Source organism: Dendropsophus ebraccatus, chromosome 4 (genome assembly GCF_027789765.1).
Source record: "Dendropsophus ebraccatus isolate aDenEbr1 chromosome 4, aDenEbr1.pat, whole genome shotgun sequence".
Classification (NCBI taxonomy): Eukaryota; Metazoa; Chordata; class Amphibia; order Anura; family Hylidae; genus Dendropsophus; species Dendropsophus ebraccatus.
The window spans coordinates 130,635,476-130,653,726 of record NC_091457.1 but is presented as its reverse complement, the minus strand read 5'-3'; the positions used below and the strand labels follow the sequence as shown (position 1 = coordinate 130,653,726).

Sequence of the window (18,251 nt, the reverse complement as noted above, 5' to 3'; positions counted from 1 at the left end):
GTAGTCTCCATGGAATCTGGTCAGATCTTTAAGTGGCATCTGAGATGCCATCAACGACATAAAAACAGATTTGCATTAGTTATTTGATCGTTGCGGAACACGGAAAGATTATAGCTTTCATTTAAACGATATAACGATTTTTGACACGATAATCTTTCCATGTAACAGGGCCCTATCGCTTTAAAGGAAAACTGTACCAGATAGCCTGTCATGCCCCCTATTGGTTCTGTGTTTGCACCTATATGATCTGTTCTTGTCTCACACCATAATGGAATGCATTCACACTCCCCGCTTTTTTTCAACTTTTACAAAACTTCCTGAATTTTTTATCTTTCCGCTTTATTTCTCTTGTAGGGCCTTTTTTTCCGTACCAGAAACAATTCTCTGTGCTGTAAAACAAAATTACTGGCAAACTTTACATTCCATATCAAGAGTGAAGTGCTGGAGGGGAGGGAATCGATTCAGTCTTTATGCCCTTCTTGAACAGAAATTTTCAGTGGTGGCAAAAAAAAAAAAAAAAAAAATATTTTATAGGCAATTAAGTTACAGTCAAACAAGTTCATCTCTTTTTTCTTCTTCTTTATGCAATTTTTTATGCTTCTTTTAATTTTTGTAACAAAAAGAGTAGAGATGTAAACTAGAATTATATCTATACTGGATATTACTAGAAATATATTATTTATATAAAAAGTTTTCCAGTTGAGTAAAACAGTGATTCTCCATACTGACACAGAAGTAGGAGATTTTTAGGCCTCAAACTCTTTGCTTGTTCTAGGGGTGCATTAGAATGGGCAGCATCATGTGTTACACTAAAGATGATACAGTATGCTTGCAGGGCAAGAACAAGAGATTCAAACCTCTTCAGTTGGGCAGACATATTTGAATGCCCCTTCAAGTTAAAAAGGCATTCATATAAATCTAGGCTATCAAAACCCTGAGGACTGACAATAAATTTCAATGTTGTTGGTAATGCCTTATGCTTTATAGGTGTTCTCCAATAATAAAACCTACTTTTAAACTGATAAATTAACACATACCGGTAAAAAAAAAAAAAAAAATCAGCCAACTGTATATATAGATATAGTTGGCTAAATTCCCGGCTAGAACGTACACAGGAACAGGTAGTCTGTTACAGGTTTAACAAGGTTTAACAGAGAAGAAGACAACAAAGCAAGAATTTTGCATTAATAGCAGAAGGAAAGTGTTAGGAATGTACATGTTGGGACCTCAGCGTGGTCTTCTGTGTGTAAGGTGTGACTCAGACTGAGCTTTTGACTTTAATATTCCACTCCAGATTTTTCTGTGTTCTTTGCATTCTTCTTTCTGTTCCATGTTTTTCAGTACTCCCTGCACTTACCTTTGCTCTTGCCTTGTTACCCATTTGTGTCTGCTGTGTTTTGATGGAGATTTCTCTTCTCCTCTGTCCTTCTGTGTTTCTCTCCCTTGACTTACTGTAGGTATTTCGCTTTCTTCATTTCCGGGCTCTTGAGAGCTTTGTCCACCATAGTACTGTTCAACTTGAACTAGCATTTTGTCTTCCATTCAGTATTTGTATATTCCTGATCTTTTACCTGTTTAAGTTACCATTATCTGTCTATCTCATTCTGTACCTTGCTTTGGCCACCATTTATCTTGCTACCATCACTGGCATTTGTCCCCTGTTTACCTTGTTACCATTTCTAGCTTTTGTCCTCTGTGTACCTTGTTACCATCTCTAGATTTTGTCCTCCATTACCTTGTTACCATCTCTAGCTTTTGTCCTCCATTACCTTGTTACCATCTCTAGCTTTTGTCCTCCATTACCTTGTTACCATCTCTAGTATTTGTCCTCCATTACCTTGTTACCATCACTGGTTTTCGTCCTCTATTTGTTTTGTCCACCGTTTATCTTGCTACCGTCCCTAGCTTTTGTCCTCCGTTTTCCTGTTTCTGACTACACATTGTCTTTTTTTTGTACTTCGCTGCCTTCTCGGGTTCTGATCTCTGCCTGTTTTTGTGACTCGTCTGCTATTTACCTTGACCCATTTGACTATTCTATTCCATGTCTTTTGCCTGTGTTTTGTCTGTATTTTGTCTGTATTTTGTCCTATGTTTGCACTTATTTCAGAGCAGGGAATCATGTCCAGTTGTGGACAGTTGTTTAGAACCTGCTCTGCAAGTACAAAGGGACAGTGTGGGATGTGCTAGCCTTAGGGCCCACTTGTCCTCTCTATTTTTGTGCCCCCGGGCCCTGACAGAAAGCATAAAAGATCACAGAAAGTGGTCAATTACTTTTGTATACCATTATATGTATTTTTTATTAAAGAGCTGAAAGTAAGTTTCATTGTTGGAAAAACCCTGTATGAGGAGAGGGATTAATAAAAAGCTGACTATCTATTGTTCTTTGGCTTTGTCATGTACATATTGTCAATACTGGGTCACGGAGAGCTGATTGTGGGATCATGTATGGAGTGGGTTTACATAACCATTCCTATGTACGCAGTCATAAGACTGGACTATGTATATGGATCTTTCTGCATGTAGTTTACTTTAATAGTCCTATTCACTGTCATAAACAATTAGTGTTGCCTCTCATCCATGGCACATAATACTATGGATGAGAAACCTAAGTTTACAACTTTTACATTTCATCTGCCCAATACTCCTTGTTCTGTTGTATTAACCTATTATTGCCAATGGCAACTAATCCCTTTAAATATATTGGTTACTTCTTCTTCTTCTTGCCTATTTAATGTTCGCAGAATAATCCAGAATGTTGGATAGTATAATACCTGTATGGTCCATTGGACACCGCATTAGACTAGATGTTATGCTGGGTACAAAAATACCCCTTGGCACACTGATATTATATGCAACTGCTAAAGCTATATTCAACAGTAATACAGCGTGACTATGATCACCATTAGAGTCTACTGAAGCCTCTGCAGGTAAAGTAACTTTATTATTACCGGAGAAAAGACTTACTGCTATGTATAGCTGAATATAATGATCATTTCCTCCATTGTCTGATTATAGACCCAACCTTACATGTTCATGTATACTGTTGATTATTCTAAGGCTCCTTTAGGGAATGCTTCAGCTGGAAGATAATAATTAGGCTGGTAGAGAAGACGGAGACAGCATTGTAATGCATACAATTAGGATTATCATTGCATTGAGACTACTGTATAACATATTGTTCCCTGACAAGAATACAAATTTACAGTATTTTATTTTCTTCCATTTCTGGCTGTTCCAGATGGAGTTTAATCTTAAGTAAGATAGGGAATAGCAGCCCAAAGCATGACAAGATGTGAATAACTTTAATGGTTGTCTGTAAAGGTGTACATACTATTGAGGTAAATTATAATGATATTGCTGTTGGAAATAGAGGAGTCACTCCGGTTTGCCTGCTTCCCTTACTTCAATAGGTGGTTAGAACAAATGTTTGCAAATAGGGATACAGAAAATCAGCCCAAGGATTATGGACGAGGACAGGAAATTAGGGCACCAAGAAAAAGGCTTCCTCTCAAATGCATTACATACAAAATTATACATTTGTGCATAAAATTATTTATTTATTTTTTACTATTCACTGTTATGCTTGAAGTTGTCCTCTGTTTCCTTGAAGGGGTCAAAAACTTCTAAAGACACCGGGGGCATTTTAAACATTATGAGCTAAACTTTCAAGTGTCCTATGAAAGGAGTACTCTGTTGATGGTCTATGCTGATCCATGGGGTGTCAACATTCAGAGACCAGCTGTTTACTAGAGCCTAGGCACCTAGAAAACTCAATGAATGGAACCAGGTTTATTTTGTGTAGTGGCTGAGAAGAGTTATTGCATCTTAGCTTCCATTGACTTCAATGCCAGCTGAGGCGCAGTAACCCAGCATGACCACTACACAATGTATGGAGCTGTCTGCTTATGGCTGTATTCACTGTGTAAATGCCAGTGCCACGGCTCTAGCAATTAGTGGTTGAGATGTTAATGGCCAGTGATTGGCTTCCGCAGAGCAACAGGAAGCATGCAGAAGCGAGAAGAATTGGCCGCATATCACTATTACAAGCAGTGATGCACAGTCGGTGGCCATTGACTTTTAGGCAGGACCAAAAGACACGATCAACCGATAATCCTTGTTATCGGCTGATCATTGTCTTTATTACACGGAACGGCTTGATTTGGCTTATTATCGTTCAGTGTAATAGGGCCCTTAGGAGTCCATTAATGACAGATGAGGACTAGAGATGAGGACTGGAAAACATTAATACATGGATATGTTTTCCACATAGCCTTAGGGCTTTATCCAAGTTCAGCAGCCCCCGCTATGCCGAATGCTCGGGTTCGGATGGATTTGAGCATGCTCGAGGTTCGCTCATCTCTAATGAGGACAGGTTCGGTGGAGTTATGGGACTATGAAATCTAGTAAAAGTAAATAATGTAGGGCACTTATATGAATTTATCATACCTATTTAAGCATGATAAATGTATCTAAGTAGTAGTCAGACTTTCTGTATTCTAAAAAAGCATAAGTAAGTCATGACTATATATACACCACTCCCCCATAGCTTTCAGTTTAAGGCTATGTTCACACTACTTATATTTGAGGCTATATGTTTGAGGCTGTATAGCAACCAAAACAAGCAGTGGATTGAAACCACAGAAAGGCTCTGTTCACATAATGTTGTAATTGAGTGGATGGCCGCCATTTATTGGCAAATATGTGCTGTTGTTTTCAAACAACTGCCATTGTATTGAAATAATGGAAGTTATTTACCATTATATGGCGGCCATCCACTCAATTACAACATTATGTGAACAGATCCTTTCTGTGTTTTCAATCCAATCCTGGTTTTGGTTGCTATGAGGACCTGACATGAGGATCAAATACAGCCTCAAATATACATAGTGTGAACCCAGCCTAATACAATTTTTATATAATTTTCACAAGCAGCTCAGAATTCAATGACCTTGGTTTAAAGGGGAGAAAAAACAGGATGTAGTTACCTTGTGAGCTTTTCTCTCTTGTTTCCATTCTCCCATTCCCTCCTTCATCCCATTGTTGACAGTTTAAAAAATGAAGGTATAGTTAGACACTGTAAAGAACTCTTGACCATTTTGACTAATTTCTTTAAGTTTCTTTATGTTAGACTATAGATAGTCTTTGACCTTTTTCCTTTCCTAGTTCTCTGTCATAGAGATATAAAAAAGCGCTTAATCTACAATTAAACTTTCAGGCCCGCGTGTGACAGACAGGCTTTGCAATTTAGCTGCATTGTTCACTGATTGCATTCCCAATTTGTAATGGATCACAAAACCACTGACAAGCCATTGCAATTTGACTGGCATAATGACGGTGGAATGCAGATGAACTGAGCATTTTTGGTCTTAAATGAAACACTGCAGGGTTAAAGAGCCTTTGGATTTCTTCATTCCGTATCATGTAAGATCTCCAGAGGAAAATGTTGGCGTGTGCCCTGCATTGAGTCTGGTGGATGTTTCATACGGTAAATAAGTCACTTTATTGTTCAAGCTTATTCCACACTTGAAGCGAAAAATTGCCAGAATAAAAATCACTTTTTAAAAATATTTTTGGAGAAGACAGCTTGAAGTTCCTTGGCCCAATTGCAATGCTTCTGTCTTTTTTTTTTTTTTTTGTAGAGGGGCTTTTTGAACCCAACTGGCACCAACATCTAAATACTGTTGCTACTTTGTCTGCCAAAAGGCACACACGTCAAAGAGCAAACATAAAGGGAATAACTACTTTAAAGTTATCCCGTCTTGTGAAACTTCGACCCGTCTGATCACATGAGAGGTCAAATGCCCTCCGAGTGAATAGAGCAGTACTGTGTGTGCAATCAAGTCATCAAACCCTCTGTTTTGCCTCCCTGCATTTATATAATTATATTTGACAAAGTTCAGCGAAATGGATAGGGCTGCTACTCTTATTATGTTTTGATGTACTTGTGAATCATTCTATTCACTGTCTATGGTACTTTCAAAGATAGTTAAGTTCAGTACTTAGCAATGTTCAGAATTCCCAAAGAGTGAATAAAGTGCAGCAATGGCCGAGCATGCACCCTGTCACTCCATTTACATGGGGACATTTAACCTCTGTTCTTGTAATGTATGGAGGGGTTCCATCATACCTTCACAATAAGGTGACTATTACCTATAACTATGTTCACTAGACATGAGCGAAGCGGCCGAGGTTCAGGTTCGTATGAACCTGAACTCTCGGCTTTTGATTCCCGCTGTCTGCCCGCTCCGTGTTGAGGGTGGATACAGCCTGAGGACCGCCTAAAAAACTGGGATACAGCCTATGGCTATGGCTGTATCCCAGTTTTTCAGGCGGTCCTCAGGCTGTATCCACCCTCTCCACAAAGCTGGGAGACAGCGGGAATCAGAAGACGAGAGTTCAGGTTCATACGAACCCGAACCTCTGCCGGTTCGCTCATCTCTAATGTTCAAACAACATACTATTTAAAAAAAAACAAAAAACAGTAGTGGTTTTCATGACAAAAGGCATTCTTTTCATGCTGCAATGATAGGCATTGAAGTTAAAGGAACAATGGCCGCTGTTTTCACACAATGTATTGAACAATGACTGTTGTTTGGCACTCAAAACAACCACTATTCAATACATTGTGTGAAAACAATGGCTGTTGTTCCTTTGACTTCAATACATATTATTGCAGAATGAAAATAACGGCCGTTGTTTAAAAAATGGTACGTTGTGTGAACATAGCCTAAAAGAGGTCTCTTACATTCTGTCTGTTTTTAAAAGTGCCAAGGCTGGTTTAAAAATTCTTTTAAAAAGCTATACTTACAGTACCTGCTTGATCCTCTGACAGACACTTCAATATCAATGCAGTACTACATTACGACTACTCCAATAATACAATAAGTTAACAGATCAAAACACTAAAGCAAAAGCCATACTTAAAGGAAATAACCATAATCTTACCCATGCCCCAAAGAAGGGGGAGCTAATAGATCATCCCTATATCTTATACTCTTATCCAGCTTGGACATTGCCTCTGGAAGATTTTTTAATCCCTTAAATGTTGGCAAAAACAAATATTTGCATTGGGTCCCTCTAAAGAAAAAGAGCAAATGCAAGAAACTGTTATCCATTACCACCTGCTTGTGGGGAGCGAGTCTACGATGTGAAAAAGTACCTAAAAGTAAAGTTAGGGTACTATTACACAAAACGATTTTTCAACGAGTAACGAAAAACGATCTCAAACGACCACTATGGCGAACGACCTGAAATAGTTCACCCAATTACACGGAACGATGATCGTTACTTATGATCTTTCTTCCGGTTGTTTTGTCGTCGCTATTCCGTTTGTCGCTACTACAAACAACCGAAGGACGTCTTATTCCATGCGAACTGTTTGCGAACGATCAACGATAAAAATAGGTCCAAATTCTATTAAAGGTCTAACAGTTTTTCGTTGGTCCTTTAATTGTTGTCTGCTATTACACTAAACGATTTCGGACGATAATTGTCCCGTGTAATAAGGCCCTTACTGTTGGTCTAACAGAACCATGGAAAATTTTATTTCCAGTGATAAATGAAAATGCTCACTTTTTGCCTCCTTTGTACTTGACATACCCAAGAAACCAAAAACCTAATTTTTAAATTACATTCAACATTGTAACCTAAATGCTCCCACACATTGTACATGTTCATGATCCACTTACTTTAAATTTTCTTCTAACGCACTAATGGAAAAAATATAGTGCATCTATAATGGAGGCAATTTATACCTGGTACATTATGTACTGTGTGGTCCATAATGAATAGTATATTGACCGCCAACATGTTCTTCTTGTAGGATATTTTAAGTAACAAGACTTCAAATGATCATGGAGCTGTCCGACTGTGAACTTTTGAATGTCGAGACTAATAATTAGTATGGAAAGGCTTAGGATTAGCAGTGCAGAAGTGATAATGTCTGTCTTTATTGTATAAAACATACTTTAAGCTAAGGTGTTGAGTCCAGACACACCAACAGTTCAATTATTTTAAAGAATGGATGCAGTAATTCAAGAATGCCTTTTAAACGGAGTGTTACAATATTCGGAAAAAAGGCTCCTTTTTTCAAATTGCCATGGGTTGTTCCTAGTATTCCATCTGTGCACAGTTATGGGGGACCCTTTTGGAAATACATGTCCTGTAAACTCCTTTACCTGCCAAATGTAAAAATCCAGAAAGGCAGGAATTGGTGAGGACATAGTAAAGAAGTTATACTTACCCGTCCCAGTGCCCATGCAGAACAACACCACTGTTCATGGTCACCAGCTGGTCTCCTGTAGCTCCCATTCCTGTGACATCATGACCCAGCTCAGAAATGCCTGGAACACCTCTGCTGTCACTGACTGGCTGAGCGGGTAGTTTCTGTTTCTGAGTTGTGACGACTCAGGAAGCCAGAGGAAACAGGAGACAAGAGGCTGACAGTGTGCTGGTGGCTCTTATCGAGAAAGGTAAGTATGATGTCAGGAACCAGACGGCAGGGACAAAACAAGACAGTGAGCCCTGATGCTGAACCCACCAACTGTCCCTGCCTACTTGCCTCCAACGGCCCTAGGCAGCCGCATACAATCACGAAGGCGGTCCCTGCACTAATATAGGTGCACACAGAACAAGACAGACAAACAAACACAATAAGGAATAGTCAACAGTCCAAGTCACAACAATCAGGCAGTAAAAGTACAAAATCAGAATCCAGTAAATGTAGTCAAAGTAAAGGCAATATGGTCAGGGGCAGGCAGCAAGCAGGGGAGGTCAAAGATACAAAGGCAAAGATGAGGAGATGCAAATAGACAGAAGACACTAGCAGGCAGAGACTAAGCCAATAACCAGCAATGAGTGCACAGACTGGGTTAGTTATATAGGAGGCCAGGGTTCTGATCCAGAACATAATTGGACCATCCCCCTGATCTCCAAATACAGACAGCTGAGAACAAAACAGATCCCCTGGCAGGATGACCTGTCAGTCACGGCAGAACTAAAACACAGATTAACCCTGACATGGCCAGAAAGAAATCAGCAGGTGAAGTGTCCACCAAACAAAGTGAGCAGATAAACCAGTGTTCAGACACTGCAAAACAAAACACAGAAACAGAATACGACAAATCAGCACCTTCTCGACCGCACAGCATGAGCCGCTCTGCAGAGATACCATCCTGACATATGACACCTTTATTATGTCCCTGCACCCCCTGCCCTCCCTGTTTTTTTTTCAATTGGCTAGAGCTCCCCTTTAATGATCACCGCTGTGCAGTGCACTGTTAAATACAAATGAATTTTCTTATTTAGAGGGATATTAGATTAAATAAGATAAAGTTAATTGTGATGTCAATTCTTTCCCTGCAATCATCAGTGATCAATCTGTGTGCTACAGGAAAAAGTAAATTGGTTTAAAGCCAAGTTTGTTCTCATCTAAGAAGTACGGATTAATTAAGTTCTCTTAAATATCCATTAAAGTAAAGTAAAACAGTTAAAGGCACATTTGGGTCGATACCAGTTTTCTATTTTGTGAGAGTCCAGTGGGCATTCACAGAAGATTGTATTCATAAGCTGTAATGGCTTGGGGAATGGAATACAGGTTAGTCTGCAGTTCTTCTATGTTTGGTTCTGTTCACAGCAGAGCTTTCTATTAACATTCCCATTAATTATTCAATTTATGTCAGTGTGATTTTTCAATTGGCAAATGAAATCGCTTGAAGGGTAATGTATAATTGGAGAATAATTGGAGAGATATTATATAAATTAGGTTTCTATTAGAAACATATTTTTTAACATTTAATATGTGTGACAAACACAGAACACAACAGCCTGAAACACGTAGCTTAATTCCCTTGTTTTCTGTGTTATCTCCTACTTGTCTACTGTACATGACTCCACTGTGGACTTTAGAGGCATTTAATAAAATAGCCAGATCTTTTATCAGACTGGTGAGTGCCTGCTCCATTTTGCCATTGGTATTCACTGGGTTGAATTGTCCAATTGTCCAACTTATTTTATGTACACCATGTACTTATGTACTTATTTTATGTACACCAACGATCGGCACTGCAGAAGAGTCATGGTGCCAAGGGAATACTGAATCCACAAAAAAAAGTAACACGATCCCAGCACTCACGTTGCAATGAAGAAAGTGTGTTTATTCACACAGCCGGTTCGCTGCACGTGTTCCGACCATAAGGTCTTTCTCAACAGAATTTCTGTTGAGAAAGACCTTATGGTCGGAACGCGTACAGCGAACCGGTTGTGTGAATAAACACACTTTCTTCATTGCAACGTGAGTGCCGGGATCGTGATATTTTCTTCTTATTTTAGTGTTAAAGCTAACCACTGGAAAACACATATCAGGACAACATTATTTCATGATTTCAGCTTGGACAGAATAGGAAAAGTCATCTTATTGTCATTGAAGGGTAAGGGGTAAGGTAAAGGACTAACAAATTGCTGTTAGCAGCTCTGTTTATCCATTTGGCTAGGTTCAGACAAGGCATTTACTACTTTGGACATTTGAAAAGAAATAATAGAAATGCAAATGTTCTTTTGAATAATTTGCACATTTTATGCCCTTTGACTCTGGATTTCAGGCACTCAAATGAATTACAAATGCAGGAAATACGGAATACAGATGTACTACTAAGTAGGTAACTACTGTACTCCGGTTACACAGTTTTGCTGTGCGCATGAGACTTCACTCATATTCTGGGTGCTTCTAGTCATTATGTAAGACCAAAGCAGCCTGCAATAAGTATGAATGGGAAGTCATGATATATGTCATCATAGTTTTCAAAATCAGAGATTGTAAAAATAATAGGTATTATTTTGGATACAAGATCTAGCCTTGTACATAAACACACACACACATACCGTGATTCCCTGAAATGATATTAATTTTTATTTTTAGGGGATGCCTTATTTTAAGCTATCCTGTAAATGCTCCACTGTCCCTTATTTTCTGAAGATGTCCTATTTTTGGGGAAACAGGTTGGGGGAGATTTATGAAAGCATGTAAATATATTCCTGGTGTAAACTTCCCACTGCAACCAATCACAGCTCTTCTTTTGTTCGATCAAAGCTGAACGCTGAGCTTTGATTGGTTGCTGTGGGAAGTTTACACCAGGTGTATATTTACACCCTTTCATAAATCTCCCTCGGTATAATATATATGGACAAACCTTGATTCTAATGGTTTTTTATTATTATTGCAGATGTTTTTTTTTTTTTTTTAATAATGCATATTTTATTAATGCCTTCTTTTATCCCTACAGAAATACAAAGAATTTGAGAAGGAAGTCTCCATAGAAGAGATAGATGGACTTCAACTCGTCAAAAAACTTGCAAAGGACATGGAGGAAATGTTCCACAAGAAGGCAGAGGCAGTTCGGGTTTGTGTTTTATAAATTTTTTTCTACTAAGCCTTCATTTTTATTGGAATTGTTTTTTTAACATGTTGAAAGACAATAGCTATTACACCAAGCAATTATAGTCCATAACGGATGATAATCGCTTGGTGTAATTGGGCCTTTAATAATAAAAGTACTAAGGGTGTGTTCACACATTCAGGTTTTCAATTGCAATTATTGAAGCCACAGCCAGGGGCAAATAGGAAAGACTGAGATTTTTCCTCTTTCCAAATCCATTCCTGACTTTGCTTTTCACTACTTGCAATTTAAAACCTGAATGCGTAAACACTCCATTAGACAGCATCAAGCTTGCTGGAGAGTACCAAATAAATATTGGCAGCTGTCAAGGAACATATGCTTTGGCCACAGGTGACCCAACTGTATTGCCACTTTCTTGAAATAGCGCCATAAGGCCAGGTTCCCACTACGTATAACACTGACCGTTCTGTTACCTTGCCGGGTCCCGGAACGGCCGGTGTTACCGAAGATTTATAGATTGTAAGCGCTCATGGGCAGGGTCCTTTTTCCCCCTATGTATCAGTCTGCCATTTGCCTTCATGTTATGTGTTTTTGATCTTGTATTGTTCTTGTTTGTCACCCCTATCGCTTGTATAGTGCTCTGGATTTAAGGGGGCTCTATAAATTAATAAATAGATAAATAAATAATAATAATAATAATAAGATCATCCGGTAATGCAGTAGCAGCCGGATGATCTTCATTTCTAGTGAATTCACAGCTGCACACAATAGAGTTTGCAGCCAGAGCCGCACTCTCCATTGTGTGAACTGACACGTTCTCTGTGGCTGCTATTCAATGAATAGCGGCCGCAGAAAACTGAGATGTCAGATGGGATCCTGGCCGGAGCGTATACTGTACGTGTACATTCCGGGCGGGATTCCATTCATTCACATACAACATATGTTTTGTATAAATCACCTCCATTGTTGCAAATTGCAACAATGGCCGTGATTTATCCAAAACATATGTTGTGTGAACATAGCCTAATAGTATATACTGCTGTCATGATCTGCAAGTTTACCTTATGACTTACTGTATGTCCAGAGTCCTTCTCCTTGCTGCCATTGTGCTCCTGCAGGGTTTTCCATGTATGATTGGACACAGCTCTTCATGACCCTCCTTCAGGATAAAGACTATGGTAGCACATAGTATGTATAACTGTAACTTTGTGGGACTTCAAAATCTAGCAAAAATAATTTATTAAAATGGTATTGATCGTCTTGTCTGGTTGCCCTCTGATCACTGGCAGCGGGCTGTGTTTTTAGCTTTTCATTCTGTCTTTTACAAATAGTTGTTTATTGGCCTTTTATGCCACCCACTGTATGTATGCCCTTCAGTGCATAATTATATTATCACAAGGGAATTTGTACGTAATGTGTCATATATTTTAAAATTGAAAGCTTTGCCTCCTCTTTCAGCTTTTACAATATACCTGAAAATAAACATTATTGTCAAAGAATTGGCAATTTACATAAAAGCCATACATCTGTGCAAATCTTTTTATCTGCCTTTTTGTGTATGTTTCTATCATCACCGCTTAATGTCTCACGATAAACTAAGCATTAAAGCCACCTTGCTCCCTGCTTTCCTGTTTGATTGACACACAAAAAATATTTACGTTGCCATCAATTTGCTTTCCTGAGGTTTAAAGTAGGGGCTAAAAACATAATGTGATGTTGTATAGCGACACTAGTGCATTACGTCTCTTCAGCAGCAATACACTTCGGGCTGTTCACATTAAAAGCTATGGAAAATTTTGTAATAGATTTTTTTTTTTTAATCACCTGGTGCCAGAAAGAGGCAGAGATTTGTAATTTACTTCTATTAAAAAATATCCAGTCTTCCAGTACTTTTCAACTGCTGTACGTCCTTTAGGAAGGGGTATATTTCCATTCTGGAGAGCAGGAGAGGTTTTCTATGGGGATTTTGTACTGCACTGGACAGTTCCTGTCATGGAAAGAGGTGGCAGCAGGGAGCACTGTGTGAGACTGGAAAGAATACATCACCTACTGAAGGACATACAGCATATGGTACTGGAAGACTGGAGATTTTTGTAATAGAAATAAATTACAAATCTCTGGCACTTTTTGGCACCAGAACAACATTTTTGCTGGAGTGCCCCTTTAAATTCAAAGTTAGGCAATTAAAAAAAAATGTAGGTGTAGAGATGTGCATCTCCTGTACATAGCATATACATGGCTGTGCTTTACTGTTGTCTCTCTCTCTCTCTCTCTGATTTCTCCCTTCCTTCTCTAAAGAGATGACATTGTCAAATGTTGACAAACAGAGATTGGAGTGTTGAGGTTAGGAGAAACCATCCAAGTCTTCAGGAAGGGCAGATCACAAAGCCTGTACTGTAAAATGTAGATAAGGTAGTGGAGGTGATTCTATAGGAAAAATATATAGCCTAATTAATTTGTAGAGTACACACTTGTGTGCATCCGTGTCAAATATATTTACTCCTGGTGTGTTGTCTTTTAGTCTTCCCACTGCTGCTTGATAGTGATGTACAGGACTGCTATTGCGAGCCACACAGTAGTTTGTCACTTAAAAAAATACTTTGAGCATGTCATAGTAATCCCTTCCCGTTGGCTTGGGCAGCTTGTGACTATGTCCATTTATAGAATATGATTAGTGATGAGTCAACATGTTCGTAAATGTTCGCATGTTCGTTCATGCTAATTGTTCGCCGATCACAATTTGATGATCGGAATTGGTAATAATCGATCATTTTCAAACATATTCGAACTTGTGAATGTACGCAACTCCGTAATTTCCGCTTTTCACCCGATAACCTGTACGCATGTGCGTGGACCAAAACGTATGCAACTGCGTGATTTACGCTTTGCACCTGATAATCTGTACACACGTGCATAGACCAAAACCTATGCTTCTACTGCACATTCGTTATTTGTTTGTGAATGTTTGGAGAACATGAACCTATCATGTTCATTTTTTTTTTTTTGTGTTCGGGATCCGAAATGAACATTGGGATGTGTGTGTTCATCACTAAATATGATTGATAATATAAGAAATTAAGAAATTAAATGGAAGTATAAAATAACAAACCAAACATTACTCACCTGTGAAATTCCCTTCTATTCCCCCCCCCCCCCCGACACCACAGTAGTCCATGGTGGTCTTTATTAACTTTGAGCAATGACATGCTGGATATAACTACTTACTGAACTCAACAGTCCATAGATAATAGCATCATTGCTAAGGTCAGTTAGTGATTGACAGCAGTCGTTTTATGGATGTAGGGAACATCATTCCTCCAAAGGCCAGTGAGTCCACTGGATGATTCACGTTGGGTTTGCTTGTTTAATTTAGCATTTTATAACATTTTCTGCTGCCACTTTCATTTCTTATACTCTTGAAGAATCTATTTAAGGAGACAGAACAACCTGCAAAATATGGCTTTGAAATAAGATCTAATCTGCTGAGCAGTTCTGGACTGAAGTGCGATGAAGCCGTAAACGCAGAATCAAATACCGTTCATTGTTCTTCTGGCTGCGTCACTTTGATCTCTAATCATTTGCATAGCAAACAGATGACATTCCTGAAATTGGCAGAAGACATTCTCTTTACTCCTAATGTCCGGAGAAATGAATCTGTTATTTGAGAAATATTTGTTCTGTAATGATAATATTCACACAAAGCTTACGGTATGTGACCATAGCACCAGAAGAAACGATTATTGTAGTCTGCACTAAATACCAAGGATACACATTGGTCAAGACGTCTGGTTGGCTATTGCTTAGTGGTACTAGTTGGAGGCGAGCCACTGACACACAGGCCAACCTCACACGGGGACAAACAATTATCCAATTCATTAGGATGCCAAAACAGTATATAGGCTCATGGACTCTTCACTGCATTAGTAAGAGCGCTGTATAAATACTGGTTCCACGACAGGTTGTAAGAGGGTTGTACTGTAACATAGTAACATAGTTAGTAAGGTTGAAAGAAGATAAGAGTCCATCAGGAGAAATCCTACTGTGTAGATCCAGAGGAAGGCAAGAACCCCTATGAGGCAGATGACAATTGCTCCATCACAGGGAAAAAATTCCTTCCCAACTCCAATGGCAATCAGAATAATCCCTGGATCAACATATCACCGGACACCTAATGCCCATAACTTGTAATATAATATTTTTCAAGAAAAGCATCCAGGTCTCCCTTGAACTTATTTAATGAATCAACCATGACAACATCATGTGGCAGAGAGTTCCATATTCTCACTGCTCGTACAGTAAAGAACCTGCGTCAATCCATTCAGATATTTGTACATTGTAATCAGTTCCCCCCCTAAGATGTCTTATGTCAAAACTAAATAACCCCAAGCTTGATAACGGAATGAGTTAAAAAACACAGACTTTTTTTCAAAAACAGGCATACTTTTGTACATGGCCAATGTGTGTTATTGTGGTTCATATGAAAGGGGTTGAGCAATATCGCTCATAGCTCATATAACTTTCTAGTCAAATATGTTAATACACATCCATGGGCTTTCATTACTCAACGGATACCATTGTGGCCTTAAACAGTGACATTGTTGCTTTGTGTTCTACACTAAGTAAAGAGGCTCCTTTTTGCTACTCACACATTGCACTTAGTGTCCTCTATGTAGTAATGATTAGAGATTAGAGCAAATCCAGTGGCGTAGCTACCATAGAGGCAAGGTAGGTGGTTGCTATGGGGCCCAAGCAGGAGGAGGGCCTGGAGGAGAAGATAAGAGCGTCCTGTGTCCTTCTGCTTAACCCCTTATGTACTGCAGTGTGTAAGTGACCCTATGTTTACTTACATGCTGCAACACAAAAAATGGTTTAACAGGCAAAAGATAAATGAAACTTTGCTTCCCTGCACTGATAGCCCCTGACCTCTTTTCTCACTGCCTGCTGTGCAGAGGTCAGGGGTTATCAGTGCACCAGCAGTAGAGCAAAGATTTCTTCCTCTTCTGAGCATTGGGTCACTTACACCCTTGAGTACATAAGGGGTTAAGCAGAAGGCAGCCTGCTCCTGCAGCTATGTATTTATCCATAAAGACTCCTAATGGGCCCTTATAGTTAACTGTTGACTGACAGAGGAAGCAGCCATTTGCTCTCTTCTCTGCCTATCAATTTTGTGGCTGCAGCTGGGATTCTGCCTGTGGCCACAGGAGATTTTATTTTTTGGCCACATCACAGAATGTATATGTATGTATGTATATATATATATATATATATATATATATATATATATATATATATATATATTTATATATAACGAAGAGAAGAACCGCAGCACTCCGATCAGCTGTGATCAAACAGAGACTTTTATTTCTCCCACAAAATGCGTAAGCAACGTTTCAGCTCAATCCATATGAGCATTTCTCTGTATGTATGTATGTATGTATGTGTATATATATATATATATATATATATATATATATATATATATATATATATATATATACACTCACTGGCCACTTTATTAGGCACACCATGCTAGTAACGGGTTGGACCCCCTTTTGCCTTCAGAACTGCCTCAATTCTTCGTGGCATAGATACAACAAGGTGCTGGAAGCATTCCTCAGAGATTTTGGTCCATATTGACATGATGGCATCACACAGTTGCCGCAGATTTGTCGGCTGCACATCCATGAAGCGAATCTCCCGTTCCACCACATCCCAAAGATGCTCTATTGGATTGAGATCTGGTGACTGTGGAGGCCATTTAAGTACAGTGAACTCATTGTCATGTTCAAGAAACCAGTCTGAGATGATTCTAGCTTTATGACATGGCGCATTATCCTGCTGAAAGTAGCCATCAAATGTTGGGTACATTGTGGTCATAAAGGGATGGACATGGTCAGCAACAATACTCAGGTAGGCTGTGGCGTTGCAACGATGCTCAATTGGTACCAAGGCTTTCATGTTGTTGACGCCAAATTCTGACCCTACCATCTGAATGTCGCAGCAGAAATCGAGACTCATCAGACCAGGCAACGTTTTTCCAATCTTCTACTGTCCAATTTTGATGAGCTTGTGCAAATTGTAGCCTCAGTTTCCTGTTCTTAGCTGAAAGGACTGGCACCCAGTGTGGTCTTCTGCTGCTGTAGCCCATCTGCCTCAAAGTTCGACGTACTGTGCGTTCAGAGATGCTCTTCTGCCTACCTTGGTTGTAACGGTTGGCTATTTGAGTCACTTTTGCCTTTCTATCAGCTCGAACCAGTCTGCCCATTCTCCTCTGACCTCTGGCATCAACAAGGCATTTCCGCCCACAGAACTGCCGCTCACTGGATGTTTTTTCTTTTTCGGACCATTCTCTGTAAACCCTAGAGATGGTTGTGCGTGAAAATCCCAGTAGATCAGCACTTTCTGAAATACTCAGACCAGCCCTTCTGGTACCAACAACCATGCCACGTTCAAAGGCATTCAAATCACCTTTCTTCCCCATACTGATGCTCGGTTTGAACTGCAGGAGATTGTCTTGACCATGTCTACATGCCTAAATGCACTGAGTTGCCGCCATGTGATTGGCTGATTAGAAATTAAGTGGTAACGTGCAGTTGGACAGGTGTACCTAATAAAGTGGCCGGTGAGGGTATATATATATATATATATATATATATATATATATATATATATATATGTGCAGTGCTTTGTCTTGTGCGTAGGGAAGGGGGGGCCCTTACAGTTTTTTGCTATGGGGCCCCCTGAATCCCAGCTATGCCCCCGAGCATCGTTCATCCAAACGAAGCAAAGCACTTTGCTTGATCTACATGCCACTCATCAAGCCGCCAGCCCTTCAGCACTGCTTCACTCCCTGTTGCT

The 18,251-nt window shown here is 39.4% G+C and overlaps 1 protein-coding gene across 1 annotated transcript in view; it reads left to right on the top strand.

Moving 5' to 3' along the window:
- Positions 1–18,251, top strand: part of CACNA2D3 (calcium voltage-gated channel auxiliary subunit alpha2delta 3) — a 636,447-nt gene that overhangs the window by 125,883 nt on the left and 492,313 nt on the right. The window contains exon 3 of the mRNA XM_069967934.1: positions 11,280–11,396. Coding sequence (XP_069824035.1) covers positions 11,280–11,396 — 117 coding nt within the window. The remainder of the gene's footprint in view (positions 1–11,279; positions 11,397–18,251) is intronic.